The sequence below is a fragment of the Ipomoea nil genome, unplaced genomic scaffold, assembly GCF_001879475.1.
Source record: "Ipomoea nil cultivar Tokyo-kokei standard unplaced genomic scaffold, Asagao_1.1 scaffold2690, whole genome shotgun sequence".
Classification (NCBI taxonomy): Eukaryota; Viridiplantae; Streptophyta; class Magnoliopsida; order Solanales; family Convolvulaceae; genus Ipomoea; species Ipomoea nil.
In genome coordinates this window covers 834844-855354 of record NW_017619118.1, presented here as the reverse complement: position 1 = coordinate 855354, position 20511 = coordinate 834844, and the positions used below count along the sequence as shown (strand labels likewise).

Below are 20511 nucleotides of genomic sequence, written 5' to 3'. Positions count from 1 at the left end.
TATTACTTTTTTAAGGCAGGCTAAAACTAACCTCAACCGAGCAAGTTTATCACTTGCTATGTGAGGTGACAAAAAATTATTTTTTAATATGGCAGCAAAAGTTACTTTTTAATATTTTATTATTATTATTATTATTATTATTATTATTATTATTATTATTATTATTATATGTATTTATTTAATGAAAAATATATGAATTTATAATTGTGATGCAAAGGTGAGATCATTTTTGAAAGTAAAAGAATATTGCAGGAATATAGAGAAAATACTGAAGTGATTTTTAGTGTAAATCACGAAGTGGTCCGGATCTTTTCTCTATTCGACGGTACAAATCTACACGACTAGTCCCTATTCGCTCCGGGAGGCCATGAGAACTGGCCTAAGGGGAATCGTCCCTTATGAGAATAGTGAAGTAATTTTAAGTTGGAATAAAGGTCAAATAGGCCATCGAATTGTGCTAACGTGGCGGTTACCAATTTTAAACATAATTTTTTAAATAAAATAATTAATTAAAAAAAAACTAGAACTGCCGGAGACGAATCGTCTCCGACAGTCTTCGTCTCCAGCCATGGAGACGAAGACGTTCGTCTCCCTGGCCATAGAGATGAAGGTCTATTCGTCTCCATAGCCGGAGACGAAGAGATGGTCTCCAGCCGTGGAGACGAAGGCTTCGTCTCCATGGCCAGGGAGAGGAACCTTCGTCTCCATAGCTGGAGACGAAACTGTCGGAGACCTTCGCCTCCATCAGTTCCAGTTTTTTTTTTTTTTTTTTAAAATTATATTTAAAAAGTATTTTTAAAATTAGTAACTGCCATTTCAGGTAAACAAGTTATTTTGGACTTAATTACATAATTTTGTGTTGTCATTTCTGGTAAACAAGTTATTTTGGACTTAATTACATAATTTTGTGTTGTTCAGAGACTTAATTACATTATTTTTAAATTTAATGACATAATTGTATTTTGGTATGCAGTTTAGCGGCCTATTTGACCTTTATTCTTTTGAGGTTGATTATGTAAATGCGTGACCTACTCTTAAAAATGGGATACACTTGCATACCCTCATTTTTGAGTTTTGACTATGGTCCAGGTTTTTTCGAGAATTCTTATCAATGAAGATGGCTAGTCCATAATTGGCAGACTTCTTTGCTAATGACTCGAAACACTAGTTTTCCGGTACGACCAACCGACACAGAGTAATTCGTCGGAGATGGACATCACGCCGTCGGAGTCGGCCATTATGGAAGACTTCGGTCAGAAAGTCGATCTGACACGGAGGATCCGGGAGGTGTTACTGAATTATCCGGAAGGCACCACTGTATTGAAAGAGCTTATACAGAACGCCGACGACGCCGGCGCTACCAAAATTTGTCTGTGCCTCGATCGCCGCTCTCATGGCACCGAGTCTCTGCTCTCTGATCGGCTGGCTCAATGGCAGGGCCCTGCGCTGCTGGCTTATAACAACGCCGTTTTCACGGAGGAGGATTTTCTTAGTATCTCGAGGATCGGCGGTAGTACAAAGCACGGCCAGGCTTGGAAAACCGGCCGCTTCGGGTAATTTTCTTAATTACCACCACTATCGTTTCAATTTAGTTTATACGCAAGGTTGAAAATGCAATATTTATGTATGCATTCACACCCATACATATGTAAATGTATGCATTAACATATGTACAAATATAAGTATACATACGTATTGTTTACTTCATGTGTTTTTGCTCCATTGGTTCAATTCCGCATTTTGGCTTCAGGAACTACGAATGACTAAACCAAGAACTTGTTGATTGTACTTATTACAATTAATTAATGAGGCATACATAAAGTGGTTTAATCTGCATTATAAAGTAGCTGATCCTTGAATATTGATTGATGTTTCTTAGTTAGTATAAATGAACACGAACAGAGCAGCAAAATCCAACTAATTTATGTTATTCTGCCAACTAATATGTTGCTTACTTATATTCTTAAAAAACTAGAAAGATCATTGACAATCAGTTTTTTCTGTTGAGCTATGAAAAGATGGCTGGCTCATGTTTTTGATGTGTTGAGCCAAAAGTGTTCTCTAACGTCACTTCTTGGGTTGCTTTAATGCTATTAAATTATAGGGAAAGTCTACCTTGTCGATTAGGACTGGTGCTATGGTGCCACAGTACAATCATGTATACTTTTGAGGTTGTATGGGGTATTGTCAACTCTTGTTCCCATAGTATCCAACTCTTGTTCCCATAGTACCCAACTCTTGTTCCCACAATACCCCGTACAACCCTAAATGCTTACATGGTTGTACACTTGTACCTGGTGCAAAATTACAAGTGCCATTTGCACCATAGAATTTTCTTTAAATCATGTAATTGTCCTAAGTGGAATATGCGTGCGAGAGCAAACTGCATGGTAAAAGAGTTTGGTTTAGGATTTTTGTTGTTTTGGGGGCAGTGAAACATTTTTGTCTGTCCATCAAACATGGAATGCGTGATTTATTACAGTTTTAGGATTTTGACTAGGTGAAGAATATCTATTGTACTTCTCTCTCTCTCTCTCTCTCTCTCTCTCTCTCTCTCTCTCTCTCACCTCAACTACCCATCTCTTATCTTTCTATCCTAGCATCAGCTTGTTTAAGGGTTCATAAGATTAATTTATGTCATCCCCAGATTTTTGTGGGATAGGGTTGTCTTTAGCTGTAGGTCTGTTCAGAAGCTTCCTTCCTTTATCCTTGACTTGTAACTTGTAAGAGAGGCTTTATTATGAAAATTTCAAATTCACATTTCTAAATATTAAGGAAAGCATGCCCTCTTCTTTCTTTTGCATTTCTTTAAGAATAGTGGTGTCTAATCCATGCTGCATTTTCAACAAAAAAGTATATTTGGGATTTCTTTGATTCTCTCCCAGCTTGTTTACAGTATTCCTTACCTTTTTGGAGCCAGTTAGTATATGTATGCTGATCTCTGAGTTAGGCCTTCCATGTGTGAAAATGCCATGTTATCCTATTCTGAGCATTTTTAGATGCTTCATTGCTTGTATTATAGTTGACATTAGGTAGAAAGTGCCTATCCTTGGATATATGTTTGTCAATGTTATTTTACATGGTGAATCTTGGTGCCAATGTGCCCCATAACCTTAAGTTACAATACTGAAGCAATGATATTTGTTATCCTAGAGAGGGATAATGGGGGTTAGGAGAAAAGGAATATGGACATCATTTCTATTTTATTTAAAATGCTGCAGTTTATGTGAATGGCAACTGTTTAATTTTATCCCTTTGATTCATTTAAGGACCCTGTCCTGGCTCTAACTGCGCTTTTGTTTAATCAAAACATTATTATTATTATTATTATTATTATTATTATTATTATTATTATTTTTGTTTTGTTTTTATCATTCTCTGTGCATCTATTAATCTCATGTGCTCTTTGATGCTGTTGCCTTTCAGGGTTGGTTTCAACTCAGTCTACCATCTAACAGATTTGCCATCCTTTGTCAGTGGCAAATATGTTGTACTATTTGACCCTCAGGGTGCTTACCTTCCAAATGTATCTACTGCAAATCCTGGAAAGCGTATCGATTTTGTTACTTCTTCAGTCATCTCATTGTATAAAGATCAGTTAAATCCATATTGTGTTTTTGGTTGTGACATGAAAAGTCCTTTCCCTGGAACTTTATTTCGTTTCCCTTTGAGGAATGCAAATCAAGCTGCTGTTAGTAAACTCTCAACTCAATCGTACTTGGAAGATGACATCTCTTCCATGTTTGTTCAGCTTTATGAGGAAGGAGTGTTCTCTCTGCTGTTTCTTAAAAGTCTACTTTCTATAGAAATGTATGAGTGGGATACTGACATGCCTGAACCTAGAAAGACTTACTCCTGCTCAGTGAACTCAGATGAGGGTGATATGGTTTGGCATCGCCAGACAGTTTTGAGGTTATCAAAAGCAACTGATTTTAGAGAAGCTCCTGATAGGTTTAAGCTAAATTTTGTAAGCGAGGCATTTACTGGAAAATTGTCTCAGCAGAGAATTGACACTTTCTATATAGTGCAAAAAATGGCATCACCAACAAGCAGAATTGGATCCTTTGCTGCTACTGCATCAAAAGACTTTGATATCCATCTTCTGCCTTGGGCATCGGTTGCAGCATGTGTATCAGATAATTCATCCAATGTAATGTGCAACATTTCTTTATTAAATTCTTGCATATCTGAATATCCCATACCCCCACCTCCCACTCATGCACTCCTCAATCCTCACTCTTCTTTTTTTTTTTTTTTTGAAAGGGGGAAAACTAAAATATTTGAACCCTAAAGTTTGGAAGACAAGTGGTGGTATAAATTAATTCAAAGAGAGAGAATAATGGGTGAAATTGTATGTAGACATGGGTGCGTGGCCCTTGGTTGCAGTTAATGGATTACAATGTGGGGAATATGCTAGCTTTCAGGAGTACAACTTGTGAGGTAAATCAGTAAATGACTAGTGAGTGCCCCTGACTGTTTAACTATGGTGGGGTATTAGCAGGTAGTTAGGGCATGCCCCCACCGCCCCACGTCACCCTTCCACTATCTCCTAGTGTTTGTTATAGGCCTTGGTTGGACTTCTCTCAGGATTCCTGTAAATCTACCAATGGGTGCGTCCTCTTGTGGCATTACTTGGGCTAAGGGCATTTGAATTGGATCAAAGTAGTTGGGTTGGGGTGTGTCCTTAGGATTGAGCCATGATACTTGGATTGGACCATGATGCCTGGCTTGGTCTATCTGGGCCTATTATCCCCAACAAGAAGTAAATAGGGAATAAATGGTATCTCCAAAACTGTGCAGGAACTACACCAAACCTTATTCCTTTTATCATGTCTATTTGCAATTTTGTTCTGTATTGTATTGATAATAATATTTCATAATCTGCTTGTTGCTCACTGCTCTCTTTGACCTGATTTAGGTAGCTATGTATTTGATGTCATGGCAAATTACAGTTACAAACTGTCTAACTTGCCTAAATTACATATAGAAAGTGTATAATCTGTTAGGTTTGTGAATTACACCTAGAATTCCTATTGCACAGACCTCTAAGTTCCAGTAATGACTTCATCACAAGTAGTTATGCTCAGTCTTAAAATAATGCCAATAGCCAATAAGCCCTACTTCATGTTATAATCCGTAGGCTTATTTGAAAAGTATGCTGTCGTAGAATATCAATGAAGTTGCATTCAGATATAAAATCAAATTCAAAAGAATAAATGATATTTCCCCTCAAGGAGCAATTAAATTTGTTTTATCAAATGAAGAAGTTATTGCGCATTGAAAAAAATGAAAATGAAGGATCTATTAAAGAACCTTTGACAAAAGGCAAGGGATGATGAGAAAAAGAGTTGGTAATAGATGCAATTGCTACTAATTCAGTCTTCTAAAAGGAGTAGTTGACAAAGATATCTGGCTTAGAAACACTAATTTTATTTTATTCGTTCACTTATGAAGACATAAAAAGTAAACTCAAATACACAATACATGGTTGTTTGTTTAACTATGCCAGACTAGAAGAGCTGGTGTAGACGTGTAGTAACTTTTTTTTTTTTTTGAAGGAGACGTGTAGTTAATTACATTAGATTATAAGAAATGCAGCTGCAATTTATGCTTAATACTGAAGACTTTTCTGTAAATACTAGTTTTTTGGTTGATTTAAGAGAACAGGGGAATTATCCAAATATAATTAAAAAAAAAATATTTTTTTGGGTCAAATTATTAACTGAAATTTGATTAATTTGGATAAACTTGCAGTTTAGTGGAGTAGTCTGCTCAGTGTGGAGTGGAAAGAGTATCTTTCAAATGAATCAACTCACGTGACTAACTTATAGGGCAAGAAAGTTGAGCTATATTGACTATAATAAAGAAGTCACATCTCTGATTTATCATGTATGAAAGTCTATAGTTCATACTCTTTCTTCTAATGCAATTGATATGGTTCATACACTTTTTCGGTAGTGGTTGATTTCTGGTTTGTTTAAATATGGTAGTGATATTAGATTATTAGGAGAGAAAATTTCCCCATTAAGCTTTCATAGGAGCATGGAAGTGGAATTGGTGAAATATTTATTCAGTTTTTACATGTTTTATACTTGGTTTTATATAAAAACGAGACTTGCCATGAGTGTTGGTTTTTTCTTTGCATAATTTTCTATACACTCTGTGATTTTAGGTTTATTGTTGTTTTCCTTGGTTGCTAGTCTTTCCATGGACTCACTGTAAAGAATGATGTGTTAGTTCTGCTGTTAGTTTTATGTCCTGCTTTTGTGACCTGTTAGTAATTCTCTGATCTTGTTCTAACAGGATGATATTCTCCTGCAAGGTCGGGCTTTCTGTTTCCTCCCTTTACCTGTCAAAACTGGATTGCGGGTACAAATAAATGGATTCTTTGAAGTTTCATCAAATCGACGTGGCATTTGGTATGGAGCTGATATGGATAGATCTGGAAGAATTCGTTCTCTCTGGAACAGACTTCTCTTGGAAGATGTTGTTGCTCCTTGTTTTGGTCAATTACTCCTAAGCATTCAAGAGATACTTGGTCCAACTAAGGTTTATTATTCTTTGTGGCCCAATGGGTCATTCAATGAGCCATGGAGTATTTTAGTTGAGCATATTTACAAAAGCATCAGCGACTTACCTGTCTTCTTCTCTGCTGTTGAAGGAGGGAAATGGGTATCGGGGAGAGAAGCTTTTCTTTATAATGAGGACTTCTCAAGTAAAGAGCTTGAGAACGCTCTTGTAGAGCTAGGCATGCCTGTTGTTCATTTGCCGAATGGTTTATTTAATATGCTAGTGACCCATGGCTGTGGTGTCCAGTGGCTGGTAGTTACTCCAGATTCTGTACGCCAGTATCTTAAGGGTTGCAAATGTATCAACTTGATTGACAGATCGTACAGGCTCATGCTACTGGAATATTGCATTGAGGATCTGGTTGATGCAGATGTTGGCAAGCATGTGTCTGGCTTGCCTTTGCTTCCTTTAGCAAATGGTGACTTCGGGTCATTTTCTGAACCTAATGATGGGGTCTCTTATTTTATTTGCAATGAATTGGAGCATATGCTTCTACAAAATGTTGCCGATAACATTATTGACTATAAAATTCCTGGCCACATATTAAACAGACTGTTGGCTGTTGCAAATGCATCAGGGGCAAACATCTTTGTTTTTAATGTTGATGAATTCCTTAAATTATTACAAGAACTTTTTCCTGCTGAATGGAGATACAAACCTAAAGTTCTTTGGGAGCCAGACTCTCGTACAGCTAAACATCCAACTTCTTCATGGTTTGTGCTTTTCTGGCGCTATATCAGGGTTGAATGTGAAAAATTATCTTCTTTTGGTGATTGGCCTATATTACCATCACTCTCTTGCTATTTGTTTAAGCCATCAAAACATTCAAAATTGTTGAATCCAGACAAATTGTCTGAACAAATGCGGCAGATTCTATTTGATATTGGATGCAATATGCTAAATACCGAATATGGTGTTGAGCACCCTGACTTGTTCCATTATGTCTATGAAGCTGATTGTGTTGGTGTTTTGAAGTCTATCTTTGATGTTGCCTCTTCAAGTGATGACAGCAGACTGACATTTCTTCAGAACCTGGAAGTGGGAGAAAGAGATGAACTGCGTAGGTTTCTTTTGGATCCAAAGTGGTACATTGGGAAGTGTATGGATGATTCTGACATATGGAATTGCAAGAGGCTACCTATTTACAGAGTTTACGGTGGGGAATCATCTGAAAGTATTCAGTTCTCTGATTTAGTAAATCCTCAAAAATACTTGCGTCCCCTGGATTGTCCTGAGTGCCTCCTTTCTGGTGAATTCATTAGCAGTTTGTCTAGTACTGAAGAAGAGGTGCTAAATAGATACTTTGGAATTAAACGAATGGGGAAACCGGAATTTTATAAGAGACGTGTATTAACCAGGATTAGTGGGTTAGATCCTACTGTTCGTGACAGCATCATGCTGTCAGTTCTGAAAGATTTACCGCAGCTATGTTCTGAAGATGCATCTTTTAGAGAAATGCTGAAAAATTTGAACTTTATTCCCACATCTAGTGGCTCTCTGAAGAGTCCAGCAGTGCTATATGATCCAAGAAATGAAGAACTGTTTTCTCTACTTGAAGATTCTGATTGCTTTCCTTCTGGTGCTTTCAATGACGATGATGTTTTAGATATGTTAAAAGGTTTGGGTCTTAGGACTACTGTATCTACTGAGACCATCATACAGAGTGCTCAACAAGTGGAGCTGTTAATGCAAAAGAATCAAGAAATGGCTCAATCAAGAGGCAAAGTACTTCTTTCATATCTTGAAGTGAATGCAATGAAGTTGCTACCAGATCATCCCAAGGATGATCAACGAACAATGAACAGAATGTTTGCCAGAGCTGCTAATGTGCTTAAACCTCGCCATATAAGATCTGACTTAGAAAAGTTCTGGAATGATCTTCGCCTTATTTCTTGGTGTCCTGTTCTTATTCATTCTCCCTACCAGTCTTTGCCTTGGCCTGCTGTATCATCCATGGTTGCTCCTCCTAAGATTGTAAGACCATATGCAGACTTGTGGCTTGTTTCTGCCAGCATGCGAATACTGGATGGAGAATGCTCCTCTTCAATTTTGTCTAATCAGCTTGGTTGGTCCTCTCCACCTGGAGGAAGTGTAATTGCTGCCCAACTGCTTGAACTTGGAAAAAACAATGAGATTGTTTCTGATCCAGAGCTTCGTCAGGAATTAGCTTTAGCAATGCCAAGGGTATACTCTATACTAACAGCCATGATTGGTTCAGATGAGATGGACATTGTAAAGGCTATTTTAGAGGGTTGCCGATGGATCTGGGTCGGTGATGGATTTGCAACTCCAGATGAGGTTGTCCTTAATGGTCCACTTCATTTGGCTCCTTACATGCGTGTTATACCCATTGATCTAGCAGTTTTCAAAGACTTATTTTTTGAGCTTGGGGTCCAGGAGTCGTTGAGGCCTAGCGATTATGCTAATATATTATGTCGAATGGCTAGTAGAAAAGGCTCCCTTCCCTTAGACACTGAGGAAATTAGGGCTGCCATATTGATTGCACAACATCTGTCTGATGTACAGTTTTATGAAGATCAAATTAAAATCTATCTCCCAGATGTGTCATGTCGATTATTTAATGCTACAGATCTGGTCTATAATGATGCTCCCTGGTTGCTTGATTCAGATGATCCTGACTCTTCTAATGGATCTGCCATGGCCTTACATGCAAAACAAACTATTCAAAGATTTGTGCATGGAAACATTTCTAATGATGTAGCCGAGAAACTTGGAGTTCGATCTTTTCGGAGGATGCTTCTTGCAGAGAGTGCAGACTCTATGAATTTAAGTTTGTCTGGTGCTGCTGAAGCATTTGGTCAGCATGAATCATTGACAACTAGGCTGAGACATATCCTTGAAATGTATGCCGATGGCCCTGGGGTTCTCTTTGAACTAGTGCAAAATGCTGAGGATGCGAATGCCTCCAAGGTGGCATTTTTATTGGATAAAAGTCAGTATGGGACTTCATCTGTTCTTTCTCCTGAGATGGCAGATTGGCAGGGCCCTGCTTTGTACTGCTTCAACAACTCAGTTTTCAGTCCCCAAGATTTGTATGCAATCTCTCGTATTGGTCAAGAAAGTAAACTGGAGAAACCATTTGCTATTGGAAGATTTGGATTGGGATTTAATTCTGTTTATCACTTCACAGATATTCCTACTTTTGTTTCTGGGGAAAATGTTGTCATGTTTGATCCTCATGCCTGTAGTTTACCTGGAATCTCTCCTTCCCACCCTGGTTTGCGAATCAAATTTGTGGGAAGAAGGATATTAGAACAATTCCCTGACCAATTCTCTCCATTTCTTCATTTTGGCTGTGACCTCCAAAATCCATTCCGTGGTACCCTTTTCCGTTTCCCTCTTCGGAGTGCTACTGTTGCTTTGAGAAGCCAAATCAAGAAGGAAGTGTATGAACCAGATGATGTCCTAACACTTTTCTCTTCCTTTTCTGAAGTTGTTTCTGAGACTTTGCTTTTCTTACGAAATGTGAAAAATATCTCCATTTTTGTGAAAGAAGGGGCTAATAGTGAAATGCAATTGATACATTCAGTTCAAAAGCAATATGTTAGTGAGCCTGAAGGAGAAAGTGATTCGTTTGATAAAGTGTTTGGCCTGATGTCTAGGAATCAGCCTGGCATGGATAAAGTTCAGTTCCTTAACCAATTATGCAAATCTATAGACACAAAGTTTCAATGGAAGTGCCAGAAGATTTTGCTGTCAGAAAAGGGTTCTTCTGGTGGTCGGTCGTATTTGTGGTTGGCTAGTGAGTGCTTGGGTAATATACGCAGTAGGAGTCACCAGGAAAGGTTTGGTGAGATGAATAAATTTGTTCCCTGGGCTTGTGTTGCTACTTGTTTGCAGTCTGTAAATATTGTAAAAGAAATGCTTGGGAGTGATAACTCTTTTGAGGAAACTGTTGTCATTACTCCTGACATGCTTGTTGGCTCCCTAGCTTCTGCTGAAGCAATAAAGACTTTTGAGGGCCGTGCCTTCTGTTTTCTGCCACTCCCAATATGTACTGGCCTCCCTGTGCATGTTAATGCTTACTTTGAGTTATCATCAAACAGAAGGGATATATGGTTTGGCAATGACATGGCAGGGGGTGGGAAAAAGCGCTCAGACTGGAATACATATCTACTTGAAGATGTTGCTGCTCCAGCATATGGCCATTTGATTGAAAAAGTTGCATCAGAAATTGGTCCATGTGATTTGTTTTTCACCTTTTGGCCAATGGTGGTGGGATTTGAACCATGGACATCAATGGTGCGGAAATTCTATAATTATATCACAGATGCTAATCTCCGCGTATTGCATACAAGAGCAAGAGGGGGGCACTGGATATCAACGAAGCAAGCAATATTTCCTGATTTCTCCTTTTCTAAGGCATTGGAACTTGTTGAAGCATTGTCAGATGCTGGTTTACCTATTGCATCTATTCCTAAGGCTATTGTGGATAACTTTATGGAAATTTGCCCATCACTTAATTTCCTTACACCTCAGTTGCTACGGACTCTTCTAATTAGGAAGCAACGTGAATTTCGAGATAGAAATGCAATGATTTTGACCTTGGAATATTGCTTGCTTGATTTGCAAAGTCCATTTCAATCTGAAAGTTTTTATGGTTTACCTCTTTTACCTCTATCCAATGGTTTGTTCACAAAATTCGAGAAGAGAGGGGCCAGTGAACGAATTTATATTGCACATGGAGATGGATATGATCTCCTCAAGGATTCTCTTCCTAACCAACTTACAGATTCAAGCATTTCTGAATTTCTTCACGGGAAGTTATGTGAAATAGCTCAAAGTGAGAATTTCAATGTTACTTTCTTGACATGCCCTTTGCTTGCGAAACTCCTTGTAAGATTACTGCCAGTAGAGTGGCAGCAAGCTAAACAAGTAATATGGGTACCTAGTTCTGGGGGACATCCAAGCATGGAATGGATGAAACTATTGTGGAACTATCTCAAGTGTCATTGTGATGATCTCTCTTTGTTTTGTAATTGGCCTATTTTGCCTATTGAAAATAGTTATCTCTTGCGGCTTGTTGAAAATTCTAATGTGATCATGGTCGGAGGTTGGAGTGAGAACATGTCCTCACTGTTGTTGCGTGTTGGATGCTTTGTATTGATGCGTAACCTGCCAATAGAGCATCCACAGTTGGAACTGTATGTCCAGCCTCCTACTGCTGCTGGTATCTTAAAAGCATTACTTGCAATAGCTGGGAAGCCAGACAATGTAGAGGGGCTCTTTAGTGATGCATTGGAAGGGGAGCTGCATGAACTTAGAAGCTATATTCTCCAGTCCAAGTGGTTCTCTGAAGGCTCAATCAATAGTACTCATATGAACACCATCAAACACATCCCAATGTTTGAGTCATTCAAGAGCAGAAAGTTTGTATCTCTAAGCAGGTCAACCAAATGGCTTGCCCCTACTGATGTATTTGAGGATTTCTTGAATGATGATTTTTTAAGGATGGAATCCGAAAAAGATAGAATTATCCTCAACAAGTACTTTGAGATCAGTGAGCCCACAAAGGTTGTATTCTACAAAGATTACGTACTCAATCGCATGGTGGAGTTCGTTTTGAAGGAAGGATTTCTTTCAGCTATTTTACAGGACATCAATTTCTTGATGGAAAAGGATGACTCTTTCAAAGCAGAAATTTCTAAGGTAGCGTTTGTTTCAACTTGCAATGGATCCTTGAAAGAGCCATTCAGGTGCGTTATGCGTACAATTTAATCACACCTGGCTCCTAATGTTCTTATGGTCATTGAGTTAGGGCTGTCTCCCATTTTTGACTCACTATAAAATGTTAATAATTTATATTAAAACTTGATTGTTTATAAAAAAAAATTTCCAATATTGTTAACCAAACAACATAATGATATTTTGAATAAATTAATATTGAATGAGTTAAGTTTCATAGAATAAAGTCCATATTTGGTCCTTTCTTAGGCTGCCCATTTTTTATTTGCAGTATAAACTAGGCAGGTTAGACAGGTTGAAAAGTGTGCAGTTTGGATTTTAACCTGCTCAAATTTCCGCCTATAAATAATATCTACAAGATAGTTCTGGATTCTTTATACACCCTATCTACATGTGAATTATGTGGTTCACATGTTTCCATGTTTTTCATGTTTTCTTTGTTACGAAAGTAAAGAGAAGGTTTCTGAATTCGTGTGTATTATCATCCCTAGAAAGGAGAAACATTCAACCCTATATATACATGCTAGAAGACTTCTAAGAAGGAAACAAGACAAATTCTTTCCTTATGACCACCTACTCAAATCCTTATAAATCTCCAGGCTACCTAATATATACATACACACACATATATAAATATAAATAAATAAATAAATATATATATATATATATATATATATATATATATATATGTTTCATGATACCTATATATTTCATAACACACCCCCTCGTGTGGCCTAGTCGACGCCTAGGCGTCCGGTCGGTCAAGACCGAACGCCTAATGCGCTCGCCTCACCTAAGTGTAGAATACAACCCAAAATTCCACAAAACATACATGGGCAGAACCTACACACTAAGGCGAGTTGACCGGTGTAATTTTCGGCCGGAGAAGTCGCCGGAATCTGCCTCACGCACCGGCGCGTGGTGTCGGAGCAGCGGCACAGTGGCGGTGCATGGAGGCTCTGATGGCGGCGCGGTTCAAGCTCCGGCGTCGTCCTCCCGTTCCGAGCAAAACCCACTACCTCACTCTGGCATGTTATCAATATATACTAGACTTCTCACCACCAAGACAACTTGAAGTAAATAGGGTTGTGAAAAGGCTGCCCAAGACAAGATATTTTCAATATACAATAAATACTAGACTTTTCACTATTCTAGGAAAAACTATTCATCTACTTCAAGTAAATAGGCCAGCAAAAAGGCTGCCCAAGACAAGATATTTTCAATATATATATATACTTTTTATTTATTTAATACTCATCGCCTAGGCGGTCGCCTAGTCGACTAGTCGACTAGGCAGTCGGTGGCATCTCGCCTAGAAAGTCCGCCTTGATAACCTTGCACCCCCTCATGTTGGAGCATAGATGTTTATCATGCCCAACTTGTTACCTAAAAAACTAATTCGAGTTCCTTTTAGGGCCTTTGTGAATAGGTCCCCTAATTGTTCTCCCGTCTTAACAAATCCAGTGGATATTAAACCTTGTATCTTTTCACGAACGAAGTGGCACTCGAATACTATGATGTGGAAGACTTATATTCATGAACAACCCTTTCACTTAATATAGAATAAAGCATAATATTGTTTATGCATTAAATATTTTATGGTTTATATATTGGTTACTTGATGTAAATGCTCATAAAATATCCTCCTGGAAATAATTTTTTCCCTTTTTAGTGTAAAAACTTGTATGCCTGAAAACCTTCTAAATTGTTTTACGGATGCGTTGGGAATTTTCTTTATTCTCCCAAATACCCACCTTTATGCTTCCCCCTCCCCAACTCCCTCTATTATCACAACAACCATTATAGGTGACTTTTAGTAATGGTGGCCCACTCCATCAAAGACCCGCCCCTTTACAACACACTTCTCTGGGAGCCCTGACAGTGGCAACTGTAGACGGCAGTAATCTGTTCTCTCTCCATTATTCCTTTTTCCTTATGGAGTTTATAGAAACACATGCTATTTTCATTGAAGATCATAAAATATAACTAAACACATGAAAAACTTACATTGGAAAATCTTTTCCATGTGAAGCATTTTCGTTTTCCCCCAATTTACTCATTTATTTTTTCTAAGAATGAAGCATAAGTTTTTGTTTGTCCCAAAGCTATTAAAACGTATTTACTCCAAAAACCAAAGCTAAGATGGGGTCAAGGTTGTAAAAGGCGCTAGGCGCTCATCGGGCGGTGGATGAGTGCCAGCCGCCAAGTCGCCGCCTAGTTTCTTCAATATATATATATATATAAAATTATTAATTACATTTGATAAAACAATAATGCATTAAAGCCTAACCCTAGCCCAAAACTTAAAGTCTAGCCCAAACTTTAAAAGTTTAGTCCAAGCACAAACTTTCCAAAGCTAAAAAATGTTAAAATTTAAATAGGGTCCGACGGGTAGCTAATGATACCACCCTCTGGAAAGGCAAGAATAGAATAATAAAATAGCAGTAGAAGGAGAATTAATATAAAAGTAAGAAAATTTATATGACTAGTCTGATCAATAACCAATAACGTACAATGGAAAACCTGTATTTATAGGCTTACTATGATAACAACTAAATCTAAGAATATAGTAAAAAACGCAACAAACTAAATTCTACCTCATAAAAATCTCTAACGGTAATTTCTAACACGCCCCCTTAAGCTAGAGCATATGGATGCGAAAAGCTTACAGATTAACATAATATGTAGCCAACTCACCCTTAATCAGCAATAAACAAAATGTACTAGCCAACAATCTCAGAATTGAACTCCTTGGGAAAACAATACGGCATACCGAAACAATCATGGTAATGCCAAAAAAAAAAACCCACAGGAAACTCATTGCCCTTGGGAAGTAATATGGCCACGAACAACACCGAAATGCCAAAACAAAGACCCTTGGAAAACACTGAGATTAGACACTTGAAAGTTCTTGATTGAAGGTTATTGCTCTGATACCATGTTAAAATTTAAATAGGGTCCGACGGGTGGCTAATGATACCACCCGCCAGAAAGGCAAGAATAGAATAATAAAATAGCAGTAGAAGGAGAATTAATATAAAAGTAGGAAAATTTATATGATTAGTCTAATCAATAACCAATAACGTACAATGAAAAGCCTACATCTATAGGCCTATTATGGTAACAACTAAATCTAAGGATATAGTAAAAAACTCAACAAATTAAATTCTTATCTCATAAAAATCTCTAACTGTAATTTCGAACAAAAGAATAACCCTAATTTCAAGTTCCAAGATTTCATATTTCCACCTATGAAGCATTACTATCTCTCTTCAACTTCAGTTGGCGATGAGTGGAAGAGATGACTTCCAAGCAGTGATAACGAGCTACAACAATGGGCTTTGAAACACGAAGGAAATCCAACCGTTTGACAAGGCAAGGGGCTCTACAAAGGTGATGGGTGAGGTGAGTAGCTACGAGCCTACGACTATGATGGGCAACTGCAAGGGTGTGAACTCCGGTGAAGGTAGCGGCAGCGCACAAAGGAAAAAAGGCTTACTTGTTCTATTAATCGGTCTAGTCGGTCAACTCGGTTGACTAGTCTAACGATTGCCTAAATGGGACATCTACATCAGAATACACATCCACATAGGGGCACCTAGCGCCTATGTTGCGCCTAGGCAGCCACATAGGCCGATTTGTGCAACACTGGATGGAGTCATGCACTTAAAAGAGAACAAGCCTTTTAATGAAGCCTCATAAGAGGCAATAATCCTGGTTGGTTTTCTTCTCACGTTTTAAAAAATCCACCTTATATGCCATTTGCCAATCACTTTGCCTTGTCTCTCTTGCTTAGTCTTGCCCTCTATCAATATTACCCCAAATTCTCAATTTTATCCAAATTTTATTTGGTTCCAACTTGGTGTTGGGTTTTGGATTAATTTATTGAAGAGGACTGGTATAAAGTGGCTGATTCTGAAGTCACATCATGTTCGTTGGTTTTGCTTTAGAGTAAATGTCTGAAATTGTCTTGGCTTGCTCGTTGCCAAATGAGAAATGGTCAAATGGTAGTCTTTGCTTTGCCCACATTTCTTTGAATGATGCCTTAATTTCCTCAAAGTGGTTGTCATTGTCATTGGCATTCTAGCAACAACTTCCTTGGCAGTTGTAGGTTTAGCTTGTATTACACCCTCTCTAGACTCCATTCAGTTTTTGAAGACATCCATGTCAACTTCAGATTGAAATTGAGGTTGAAAATGTTGGCTTGCTATTTCGTTAACTAAGGGTCTTTAGGCTGACCTTTCAGAACAACATTGGGCTTGGTCTAGATGGTCATTACCCCAATTCCCAAACCTAAGCCATCACTTAAAGGAGCAGAAGTGTAATTCCAACCACAATTAGCTAGATGAAGCAACCAGTGGTCTGTCTTGGTGTGTCACATGCATGTTCTCTATCTTGTTCCAACTTCAAATTTAAATCGGGTGACCAACACACTTGGGACCACTGTTTTTTCGCTAACGAGTACGGTGCTAGTTTCCATGCTTCTCTTTTTTTGCATTGAAACTCCATTTTTATCTCTTTTTTTTTTAATTTTTTTTTTTAATTTTTTTTAATTTTTTTTTTTTTTTTTTAAACTTCATTGATGGAAGACAACTCCATCCAAATTGGGGCTTAATGAATTCCCCTCTTCCCAAATCTATTTTCACTGAAAAGTATTTCTTACCCACTATAATGGAACGTTTCATAATTTCTATTACGGGGCATTTGGTTGCAATGAAGGAACTAGTAGGGGGGTTAAAGAATTGCAAACGGAAGGTCACAGGTTCGAGTCCCATCCCAATCAAGGATGTTGGCGTAATCATGTTGAGCAGATACTATATATAGGATAGATTATAGTTATCAAAAAAAAAGGAAAGAATTGCAATTCTACGGGAGAGGAGTAATGGGGGAATGAAGTATGAACTCAAATTCCATTGTTTGGTTGGTTGGAATAGAATTACTAGGAATTTTTATTTTATTGTTTGGTTTACGTGGGTATTGAAAGGAAATAAGTAGTATAAAGACCAAAATGCCCATGCATAATAATAATAATAATAATAATAATAATAATAATAATAATAATAATAATAATAATAAAAATTATAAATTAAAATGAATTACATTCCATGGTTTATAATAAATTATAAAGTATAATAATATTTTTAATAAATAATACGGAGTAATAAATTAGAATGAATTAGGATTAGGGAGTAAAAAGGGTAATTTGGTCTTCACATGTCCAACTTTTCCTTCCACATTCTATGGAATTGCAAATACTAGGAGTCTAGGAGGGGATTTTTTTTTTGTTTTTTTGTTTTTTTTTTTTTTGGGGGTGGGGTGTGTGGGGGTGGGGCACCAAAGCATAACCCATCCTGCTCCCCGAAGGTGCCCTCCATTCCCTGATTTCTGGCAAAGCTCAGCTTATCCATTCAAGTTCCACCCCTGCCAACTCAATAGCCCTCTGATATCCTTTGGTCCCACACATTGACATCCTCTACTTAACAGCACCCCTGGTGTTGGATTCCAAAGGATTTCTTCTCTATCTGAAAGAATAAGCTTCTTGAGACCATTTCATTCTTTGTACCCCATTTGCGAATGGAGAGATGAACAAACATTTAAAGAGGGAAGGAGAACAGTTTTTATAAGACAAACTTCTGAAAGAACAAGCTTCTTGGTTTTCGCTTATTTTAGGACTTATGTTCCTAAACTTTGTAAGAAGGATATTCTTACACTTAATAGAGTTTCCATTTGGAAAGTGTCTTCAAATAATTAATGATTCATTAATGAAATCAAAAGCACAAAAAGAAAAAGTGCATGGTGTTTTAGTCATAAGAAAAAAGCATAAAGTACATTTATATTGGTTATAGATGTGATTTTTTTCTTCTTTCTTCGAGTGCGCTCTATTAATTTATATGTTTATGTTGAAGTGATATGTGTGCAAGTGTATCTGCAGCCTCTCAACACTTAGATAGCATTGGTATGTACTGGCATTTAGTTTAAGATGCTCTTTTTATACTCTGTTTCTGCAGGCTTTATGATCCTCGTGTTTCTGAGCTTAAAATGCTGCTCTATGTAGGAGCATACTTTCCTGATGAGAAATTTTCAGATCCTGAGATACTAGAAATTCTTGCAAAGCTTGGACTTAGGAAAACATTGGGATTTACTGGATTGCTTGACTGTGCAAGGTCAGTCTCAATGTTACATGATTTAAATGCCTCTGAAGCTATAGTGTATGCTAGGAGGCTGCTTAACTTGTTGGATATAGTGGCATTGAAACTCTCCTCCAATGAAGTGGGACAGAGTTTTGGAAAGCCTAAAGATGCTATGGAATGTCAGATTGGAAGTCTTGCTATTCTTGATGAAGAGAAGCACACTACTGATGGTTTTGAGAGAGAATGCTCTAGCTTTGGTTCTCTCTTCAGCCACTGGGTTGATGATATGCCTCAAGAGCAGTTTTGGTCTGAATTAAGATCTATCAGCTGGTGTCCAGTATATGATGAACCGCCTATAGGTGGACTTCCGTGGTTTGCAGTTGGGCAGAGCATAGCAATGCCAACTAGTGTTAGGCCGAAGTCTCAGATGTGGATGTTGTCTTCAATGATGCATATCTTGGATGGTGAATGTTCAGATTTGCTCCAACATAATCTTGGTTGGATGGATCGATTAAATGTGCAGATTTTGTCTGCACAGTTAATTGGTTTATCCAACTCTTATGCTGAGATCCATGCAAATTCACACACAATACCTAATCTTGATGCTGAATTGCAGAAGCATGTATATTCAGTTTATTCACAGATGCAAGAATATATTGGTACTGAGGACTTCAAATTTCTTAAATCTGCATTGGGTGGCATTCATTGGGTCTGGATAGGAGATGATTTTGTATCCACTGATGTCCTTGCATTTGATTCACCCTTGAAATTTAGTCCGTACTTATATGTTGTGCCATCAGAGCTAACAGAATTCAGAGATTTGCTATTGGAATTAGGTGTTAGACATAGTTTTAATATTTTTGATTACTTACATGTTCTGCAAAGGTTACAAAATGATGTGAAAGGTTGCGCCCTTTCAAATGATCAATTGAATTTTGTTCATTGCATCCTGGAAGCTGTTGCTGATTTCTCATTAGACACTCCGATCTTTGAAGGTTCAACTAGTCCATTAATAATCCCTGATTCTTCTGGTGTTCTTGTGAAAATTGGAGAACTTGTTTATAATGATGCTCCATGGATGGAGAACGACACCCTTGTTGGACAACGATTTGTACATCCTTGCATCAGCCATGACCTTGCTAATAGATTGGGCATTCAATCACTTCGTTCTGTCTCTATAGGTAGTGAAGAAATGATGAAAGATTTTCCATGCATGGACTACTCTAAAATATGTGACCTTGTGGAGTTGTATGGAAACAGTGGCTTCCTTTTGTTTGATCTACTTGAGTTGGCAGATTGCTGCAAATCAAAAAGGCTGCACTTGATTCTTGACAAAAGAGAGCATCCACGTCAGTCCCTATTGCAACATAATCTTGGTAATATCTTCTATTCTCAACCTACTCATGTATTGCATTTATAAAACTGAAACAATAAATAATAATTACGAATATTCCTGCATCCTTCTAAATGTTGAAGAAACTCCCATGATTATTAGCAATACTCACTTTTATTTATTGTTATTGATTGATTGCATTGAATGGCTATATGAACAGGGGCGGAGGGAGATGGGGGACAATGGGGGCAGTTGCCCACCCTCTCCCCACCCCCTTACACACACGTGTGTGTGTGTGTATTTATAGTACAAGCTTTTTTTGTACAAGTAAATAGTATATATCCAACTCTTTGACATTTTCTGGCATTGTTATGTCGTTACCTGACAATGATCTGAGGTGGTGGATAATGTTTACTTTGTAGGTGATTTTCAAGGGCCGGCTCTGATAGCGATCCTTGAAGGGGCCAATTTAAGTAGAGATGAAGTGGCTGGCCTTCAATATCTTCCTCCATGGAGTCTGCTTGGCAATACAGTTAATTATGGACTGGGACTGCTTAGCTGTTTTTCCATAACTGACTTTCTGTTAGTTGTTTCTGATGGCTGCCTGTACATGTTTGATCCAAGAGGTTTAGCTCTTCCCTTGCCTGCAAATCGTGCATCTACGGCAAAAGTGTTCTCTCTTCAAGGTTGGTCTCTCACTTCCCATGCAATATCTTGTCCTAATCATGCAGATGATTATCTTTCATATATTTATCATTTCATTGATAACTT

At 37.9% G+C, this 20511-nt stretch overlaps 1 protein-coding gene across 6 annotated transcripts in view; it reads left to right on the top strand.

Annotated features, from left to right (window-relative positions):
* Window positions 1–1071: 1071 nt before the first annotated feature.
* The window catches only part of LOC109155094 (sacsin), a 34154-nt gene continuing 14714 nt past the window's right edge, over window positions 1072–20511 (top strand). For 2 of the 6 annotated variants that reach the window (XM_019302823.1, XM_019302821.1), the window contains exons 1-5: window positions 1076–1553; window positions 3427–4150; window positions 6304–12287; window positions 18285–19783; window positions 20163–20426. In XM_019302823.1, the coding sequence (XP_019158368.1) occupies window positions 1210–1553; window positions 3427–4150; window positions 6304–12287; window positions 18285–19783; window positions 20163–20426 (8815 nt within the window). In that variant the 5' untranslated portion in view covers window positions 1076–1209. Of the gene's footprint in view, window positions 1554–3426; window positions 4151–4182; window positions 4441–6303; window positions 12288–18284; window positions 19784–20162; window positions 20427–20511 lie in introns of those variants that run through there. The other 4 variants (XM_019302822.1, XM_019302820.1, XM_019302825.1 and 1 more) reach the window with 3 other exon arrangements.